This window comes from Pelodiscus sinensis, chromosome 6 (assembly GCF_052426305.1).
Source record: "Pelodiscus sinensis isolate ZL-2025 chromosome 6, ASM5242630v1, whole genome shotgun sequence".
NCBI lineage: Eukaryota > Metazoa > Chordata > Testudines > Trionychidae > Pelodiscus > Pelodiscus sinensis.
The window spans coordinates 129,645,066-129,652,761 of NC_143057.1; the positions used below are offsets into that span (position 1 = coordinate 129,645,066).

General features: G+C 62.0%; 1 protein-coding gene across 1 annotated transcript; it reads right to left on the minus strand.

Moving 5' to 3' along the window:
* Positions 1 to 1,517: 1,517 nt before the first annotated feature.
* On the minus strand, positions 1,518 to 7,332 carry LOC142830009 (C-C motif chemokine 19-like). Its single transcript, XM_075932814.2, has 4 exons — positions 7,136 to 7,332; positions 4,853 to 4,976; positions 3,230 to 3,326; positions 1,518 to 2,539 (listed from the first exon to the last, which is right to left on the minus strand). The coding sequence occupies exons 1-3, from the start codon at positions 7,200 to 7,202 to the stop codon at positions 3,236 to 3,238; spliced, it is 282 nt and encodes a 93-aa protein (XP_075788929.2). The 5' UTR covers positions 7,203 to 7,332; the 3' UTR covers positions 1,518 to 2,539; positions 3,230 to 3,235.
* Between the last annotated feature and the right edge of the window lie 364 nt (positions 7,333 to 7,696).

Consider the following 7,696-nt stretch of genomic DNA (forward strand, 5'->3'; position numbering starts at 1 on the left):
CCAGTGAAGTGGCGGTGACCAGCGGCGTGGCGTGGCGCGGAGCGGCAGCAGGCGAGGGGTGGCCATCAGCGACATGGTGTGGCATGGCGAGGGGCAGCCACCAGCGGCGTGGCGTGGAGCGGCACCAGACGAGGAGCGGTGACCAGCGGCGTGGCGTGGAGCGGCGGCAGGTGCCCAGCGGTGTGGAACAAGACAGCTGGTGGAGCATGGAGGAGTTTCGTATAAGGTGCCCCCTATCTATCCCCCCACCCCCATTTCTACCCAGGTTGGGAGGTGAAACCCTGCGGGTGAACTTTGGGACTCTGGGTGGCAGGGACCAGGGACAGAGACTTTTGGGCTGTCGGACTGTTTTGGACTTCGGGCGATTCTTGGCTGGGGTGGGGGCTTGGCTCATGTTTGGGTTATGGTCTCTGTTTGTGGTGTTTTCCCCAAGTTAATGCCGTACGACTTCTCTCTCTGTTTCATTAAATGTTTCTTTCCTACACTCAGACTCGGTGCTTGCGAGTGGGGAAGCATTGCCTCTCAGAGGCGCCCAGGGGTGCGTGAATTTCCCAGATTACTGGGTGGGGGCTCGAGCCGGTTCTATGTGTGATGGCCCCAAGATATTGAACCCAGCCCTGGTTACTGCCAGGCCTACCCAGCAGAAGGGTTACACAAGGACACGTCTGAGAGGACAGCCCGGGGGGGGGCGGGGGGGGTGAGTCTCGACAGTGTGTGGCGGTGTGGGCTTTGCGACAGGCCAGTCAAGGCTGTCCCAGAAGAAGAGGCTGTTTCGAAGGAGAACAGTCGGAATGCGCTGTGGTGAAAAGTCACAACCTGCAAACACTGGGATAGCTGAGAGCTCCTCTTGCAGGCGATGGTGTGGCTTTCGGCCACGCGCGGTGTCGGAGGGGAGAGCGGGCCAGTGGACGGTTTTCAGCCAGCCCCTCTCAGGCGCCAAGTCAGACGGTGCCGCTCCCCTGTCCACGATCCAGGCAGTGACAAAGAGACACTCGCAAATTCAGTGGCTGAATGACGGAGCTGGGGGTCACGTGGATTTTAAGTGGTACCTTGGCTACGGCTGAGCTTCGTTAAAGTCATAAATAACCCAGCAGCAGTGGCCATGTCGTGATCACATCGTGCAAACAATTTGCCCAGCACTTGGCACCAAGATGCCCTAGATTTTCAAAGGCGCGAAGGGCAGGGAGGTGGCCAGGACCCATGGGAGTTGTGTCCTCACCACAGATCCGGCTCAGCGCTTCCTGCGTTCCCTGTTCCCTGCCGCAAGCAGGGACCGCCTAGCCCCGAAACTCCCCTCCCCCAACCCCGCGCGGTTTGGGCGTCATACGCAGCCAGCCAGGGTTGCACATTTCTGGGGCTTTTAATTTAAAATATCGGTTTGATCACAGCCGGAAGACAGAGGGGACAGACAGCCAGACAGGCAGGCAGAGCAAATTCCCCTGCAATTCACAGCAGCACACAGCTCCCGTGGCACACGCGTGGCCCTCGCTGATGTTACCGCTGCTCCCACCGCCGGGGGGGTCTAGACACAGGATCGGTCTGATGCAGAAGAGCAGAGGGCTCTGGGGTCCTGGAGGCTCTGGCGGGAAGGCGGCACCAGGGAACGCCCGGCCATGGCGCTTACCCCCGCGCAAGGGGTCACTGACCCTGCCCTGTGAGCGCTGGCTGAGGGAGGGGCCCGGCCCACGCTCCAGCTCCTCTCCTCGCCCTGGGGCCCTGTCCCCGCGGCGGGGCCAGGCCGGCTCCGCTCAGCCCAGTGGAACAGAGCTGAACCCCCCTCCCATTGCAGCCACCCCCCAGTCCTGCGCCAAGAGCCAGCTCTGCCTCAGCCTTAGCACCCCCGCACTCCCCCCAGCAAATCTACCCCCTGGCCTCCCCCCCCCAGCAACTCTCTTGGCACTGCCCGGGCGGCTTGGCACAGAAACCATTGCAGGAGCACTGGCTGAGTGCCACGGACCCGATTTGCTTTATGCCAGGGCCCCTGGAGGGTGGGGCTGGCAAAGGGGGCTGGCCAGGAGACCCAGGACAGGACGGACAGGCAGCACCTGGACTTGGCTCCCCACATGGCCCCTTCCCCGTGCGGCTGCCCAGAAGGCTGATACGGGGGGGAGGGTCTTTCCGCTGGCACAGGGGCCATTGTGGGCCAGTTTCGGTCTCTCTAATAGAGGCACCTGCTCCCTAGGGGTGCAGCTGAGACCCACCACGCTCGTCTCACGTCGTGGCCACCGCCCAGCCAGCCAGGTCGCCACCAAGTACAGAGAGCCCACGAATTCCGGGGGGACCTGCCGAGGTGCCCGGCTCATTGCGGGAGCGCGTCTGCCTGGCACGGGGAGGCCGGGGGCAGTGCCAGCCGGCGTGGCCTGAGCCGTCTGCGCCTGGCAGGCCTGGGCACACCCCGGCCCGGTCCCAGCGAAGCAGCACGTGGCGTGACAGAGTCCAGGGAGAGTCCCCGGGCAGAGCAGAGAGCAGGAAGTGAAGATCTCCGCGGGGGTGCAGGACCGTCCCACCGGAGTCAGACCCGAAGGAGCTGCTGGCCGTCCTAGGAAAGAGAGAAAAAGGGTGATGCTCGTCCGCCCGCTGCCAGCTCTCGGCTGAGCCCTGCGAGGGAACAGGCCACTTCTCTGATCGCGGGGGAAAGGCCCGCGCGGAGTGTGGGAATCCAGGCCTGAGACGTGTCTCCCCTGCCCAGCCAGGAGGCGGGTCCAGGTTAAATGGGCCATCGCGCAGCATCCCAGTGCAGCAGCCGGGTGAATGGTCCATGCGCGGACGTGAGGCTGTCCGAGCGGCCAGGCTGGGTCAGCGCAAAGGCCCAGCCAGCCCCGTGTCCTGTAGCTAAGGCCGCGACCCCCTGAGTCCGCCTGGCTTCTCCGGGCCCGCCCCAGGCAGGAGATGGAGCTAGACACTGGACTAGGTGCCCTGGCCCAGCACGCCCACAGGTGAGTCCTAGATCAGAGGTACCAGTGGGCTGGCTGGGGATGGAGGGGGGGATACAGGGCTCCAGTGACCAATGGACTGGCCGGGGATGGCGGCAGGGCCCAGTGGTACGGGGCTCAGGGTCCCAGCAGGCTGACCCAGCATGAGGAGGTAAGCCGCTGGGATCCAGGGGGGCACCCTATGCCCAGCATGGAGGAAACGACTCCTCCCCCACATCTGCCAGGCCTGACAAGCCGGTGCCCCTGCTGCGTGCCAGCATGCACGGGCTTTGCCTGGGGTGCGGCTGTGCCCTTACCTAGCTCTAGTAGGCTTCCCGCAGCTTCTCCATCAGACGGTGCACCCAGTAGGCATGGGGAGGGGCACAGAGCCGCCGGCCTCTCATGGTGATAAACCTAACGCACAGCAAGGAAACAGAGGTGCCAGTTAACACGAGCTACCCCCTGCACCCTGCCACTGCTCTGCCCCCCTCTGCCTGCAGCCGCCCCGTGGTGGCTTCCCGGCTGAGGGCGTGTGGGAGATTCCCAAGCCGAACTTTGTAGGTAACAACGCTGAGGAATTGTTCCGGATGGAGGTGTCATTAGAGGAGGTTTGGGAACAAATTGATAAATTTAACAGTAACAAATCTCCGGGACCAGATGGCAGCCACCCGAGAGTTCTGAAAGCGCTCCAATGGGAAAGTGCGGAACTATTAACTGTGGTTTGTGACTGATCCTTTAAATCCGCTTCCGTACCAAATGACGGGAAGGTAGCTAATGTGCCGCCAATATTTAAAAAGGGCTCTAGAGGTGATCCTGGCAATTACAGACCGGTAAGTCTAACATCAGCACTGGGCAAATGGGTTGAAACTATAGCAAAGAATAAAATTGTCAGACACGTGGATGAATATAATTTGTTGCGGGAAAGTCAATGTGATTTCTTTAAAAGGAAACCCTGCCTTACTAATCAGCTAGGCTGTGTCTACACTGGGCCACTTATTCCGGAAAATCAGCTGCTTCTCCGGAATAAGCTGCGAGCTGTCTACACTGGCCCTAGAATTTCTGGAAAAGCAACGATGCTCTACTGTACAAAATCAGCCGCTATTCTGGAAAAACTATTCTGCCCCCGCTCGGGCATAAGTCCTTATTCCAGAACACTGTTCCGGAAAAGGGCCAGTGTAGACAGCCCAGTAGTCTTTTCCGGAAAAAGGGCTTTTCCGGAAAAGCAGCCTGCCAATGTAGATGCTCCTTTTCCAGAAAAACTGAAAACGGAATAGTATTCCATTTTAAGCATTTCCGGAAATTCATGCCAGTGTAGACACAGCCCTAGAGTTCTTTGAGGGGGTCAACAAGCATGTGAACAAAGGGGATCCAGTGGATCTAGTGCACTTAGATTTCCAGCAAGCCTTTGACAAGGTCCCTCACCAAAGGCTCTTAAGTAAAGTAAGTTGTCATGGGATAAGAGGGAAGGTCCTTCTGTGGATTGGTAACTGGTTAAAAGACAGGAAACAATGGGTAGAAATCAATGGTCAGTTCTCCAAGTGGAGAGAGGTACCTAGTGGGTCCATGCTGGAACCGATCCTAATCATCCGATTTATAAATGATCTGGAGAAAGGGGGAAACAGGGAGGTGGCAAAATGTGCCGATGATCCCAGACTGCTCGAGATAGTTAAGACCGAAGCAGCCTGTGACGCGCTTCAAAAGGATCCCCCCAAACTAAGTGATTGGGTAAGAAAATGGTAAATGGAATGTCAGGTCGATCGATGTCAAGTAACGCACGCGTCCCAGGTTTGGGAGGGTCTGTTCTACTCAGCAGCGCCCATCCCCCTGGTGTCTGACCTGCCCCCCTCCATCCCCAGCTCCCCACCAGCTAGACCCCCCCCCCGCCCGCCAGCACGAGCAGCCCCCCCGGCCCTCTCCCCCGCCCTGGCAGGGGTACTCACACTATGGCATGGATAGGGCAGCCATCCTGCCGCCACTGCACCTCGTAGCCCAGCAGGAGTTTGCGGGGGATGGGGGTCGAGCTGGTTCTCAAGCAGCAGTCCAGGGCGTTGTTGGTGCCGGACACTGGGAGAGAAAATCCATAGGAGGGTTGGGCTCCGGGTGCTCTGGGCTCTGGTTCTTCCGGGCTCCGGGTGCTCTGGGCTCTGGTTCTTCCGGGCTTTGGGTGCCCTGGGCTCTGGGTGCTGTGGGCCCCGGGTGCTCTGGGCTCTGGTCCGACTGGTTGCCATACTGCAGTCGGGGGGGGGGGGATTTTCCCCCAGGTCAGATTGGCCGAGGCCCTATGGGGTGGGATTCACCTCCCCCTGCAGTGTGGGCCTGGGGGGCTTGCTCATTTGATCTAGCGTCAGTGGTGGGGTCTCTGCCACTGCGTCGGGGGCTGGAGCACGACCTGCGAGGGGAAGCTGAGGGGTTTGGGTTTGTTCAGTCTGCAGAAGAGCAGAGTGAGGGGGGATTTGAGAGCAGCCTGCAACTCCCTGAAGGGGGATCCAAAGAGGCTGGCGAGAGGCTGTTCTCAGGGGTGGCAGACGGCAGAACGAGGAGCAATGGGCTCAAGTTGCAGTGGGGGAGGTCTAGGTTGGAGATTAGGAAAAGCTATTTCCCCAGGCAGGTGGGGAAGCGCTGGGCTGGGTTCCCTAGGGAGGGGTGGAATCTCCATCCCTAGAGGTGTTTAAGTCCCGGCCTGACCAAGCCCTGGCTGGGTTGATTGAGTTGGGGTTGGTCCTGCTTTGGGCAGGGGGCTGGACTTGGTGCCTCCTGAGGCCTCTGCAGCCCTGGGGTTCTGTGAGTCTAAGTTTCAGAATCCCGAATAGAGGGTCTGTTCCGGGGGCGGGGGTGAGGCTGTGGCCTGTAATGGGCGTCAGCTGAGCAGCCTTTTCTGACCTTAAGGTCTCTGAAGGTCCAAGGAAGGGGCAGTGCTACCTCGTATCGGACCAGCCAAGAGACCCAACAGCAGAGACACTGCGCACAGGCTGGGGACCCTAGAACACCCCCCTCCCTCCGACGCTCCGCCTGTCCCAGACGAAACCCGGGGATCCTACAATGTCCCCCCCCCAACGCTCCGCCTGTCCCAGACGAAACCCGGGGATCCTACAACGTCCCCCCCCGATACTCCGCCTGTCCCAGACGAAACCCGGGGATCCTACAACGTTCCCTCCCGACGCTCTGCCTGACCCAGACCAAACCCGGGCATCCTACAACGTCCCCTCCCGGCGCTCTGCCTGTCCCAGACCAAACCCGGGCATCCTACAACGTCCCCTCCCGGCGCTCTGCCTGTCCCAGACCAAACCCGGGGATCCTACAACGTTCCCTCCCGGCGCTCTGCCTGTCCCAGACCAAACCCGGGGATCCTACAACGTCCCCTCCCGGCGCTCTGCCTGTCCCAGACCAAACCCGGGCATCCTACAACGTCCCCTCCCGGCGCTCTGCCTGTCCCAGACCAAACCCGGGCATCCTACAACGTCCCCTCCCGACGCTCCGCCTGTCCCAAAGGAAACCCGGGAAGGAGGCTGGGAAGGGCCCTTTGCTTTCGGGATCCAAGCGACTGGCTGCAGGGGTCTCTGTTGCCCACCCGGCTGGGATCTGTTTGCTTTTACAGACGATTATTGCCCGAGTGTTTCCAGCAGAGCCCACGACACTCCAGGTGCTGCCCAAAGCCCAGAGAAGCCCAGAGACCAGTCCCTCGCCGCCGTCTCTCTCCCCTGAGCCCTCGACATGGAGCCTTGCACACACAAACTCAGGCGGACAGCCCACAGCGTGTGCCCGAGCATCCAGGGCCTGATCCTCGCCCTGTCCTGTGCCATCAAACCCCACCAGTCTGGCTCTGGGCCAGCCGTCTCTGTGCCTCGGTTTCCCCCTGCGCTGGGGGCGTACTGGCAGCAGCCTCTGAGGTGTGACGAAGGAGGCTCATTAACGAGCCAGGGATGGGTGCAAAGTGTCACTGCGCAGGATTTCACTGCGCCAGGCACACCCGCGGGGTCAGGCTGCGAGCGCTGGGAGGCTGAGTGGCCCAGCGGCAGGACGGCCGGCGTGGAGCAGAGCTCCCGGGGGCGGAGGGGAAACACTCCGGAGACTGATGCCCGGGTGCCCTGTGCCAGCCCTGGGGATGCCTCAGCTGGAAGCCAGCAGCAACCCCAGCCCCGGCGCGCTAACCCCAGGGACCGGCCCGCCCCACGAGCAGAGCCCCAGGGCTGCAGAGCGCGCCCGGCGGGAGCTGTCCAGCTTACCGGGCAGGAGGCTCTGCAGGAAGAGGGCGGCCAGGCCGAGCAGAACCAGGCTCCGAGCCAGCTCCATGCTGCGGCGCAGGCGGGGAGTCCGGAGTCGCCTGCAGGAGGGAGTCGGGCTGGCACACTCGGCACGGGGGCGGCTGCAGCTCCCGGGGCTCGGCTGCTCCGGCTCTATTTATCCTGCCTCCTTGCTCTCGCTTTCACTTCTCCCGGAGGCGGGCTCACTTCCCCGCTGCCGCTGCTGGCTTCGGGCAGGGCTCCCGGCGCGGCGCCAGCGGAGAGGGGACAGGCCCCGGCAGCACCTGTGGGCTGGCAAAGGGGGCGCGGCCCCAGCACTGGGCTAGCGGGGGCTCAGACCCCCTGTGAGCCGTGGGCAGGCTGGGGTGGGCACGGAGCCGGTGCTACGGGGAAGGACTCATCTAGGTCAGCCGGGGGGTCTTAGCCACGCTCTAGAAACCCCCCTGCAGAAGCTGGGCGCTCATGCAGCCTGACTGGCATTGCAGTGTGCCAGCCTCGGCCTGTGGGCCCCTGCCCCATGGGTCGGGGGGCTGGAGGGGCGGC

What these genes read in the sequence shown, in the direction of transcription:
- LOC142830009 (XM_075932814.2), bottom strand. Translation starts at nt 7,202, where the DNA reads ATGGAGCTGGCTCGGAGCCTGGTTCTGCTCGGCCTGGCCGCCCTCTTC. An exon ending in CCTGCAGAGCCTCCTGCCCG is followed by an intron (nt 4,977 to 7,135) that starts GTAAGCTGGACA and finishes TTTCTCTCCCAG; the next exon opens with TGTCCGGCACCAACAACGCC. An exon ending in TGCCCTATCCATGCCATAGT is followed by an intron (nt 3,327 to 4,852) that starts GTGAGTACCCCT and finishes GCTGTGCGTTAG; the next exon opens with GTTTATCACCATGAGAGGCC.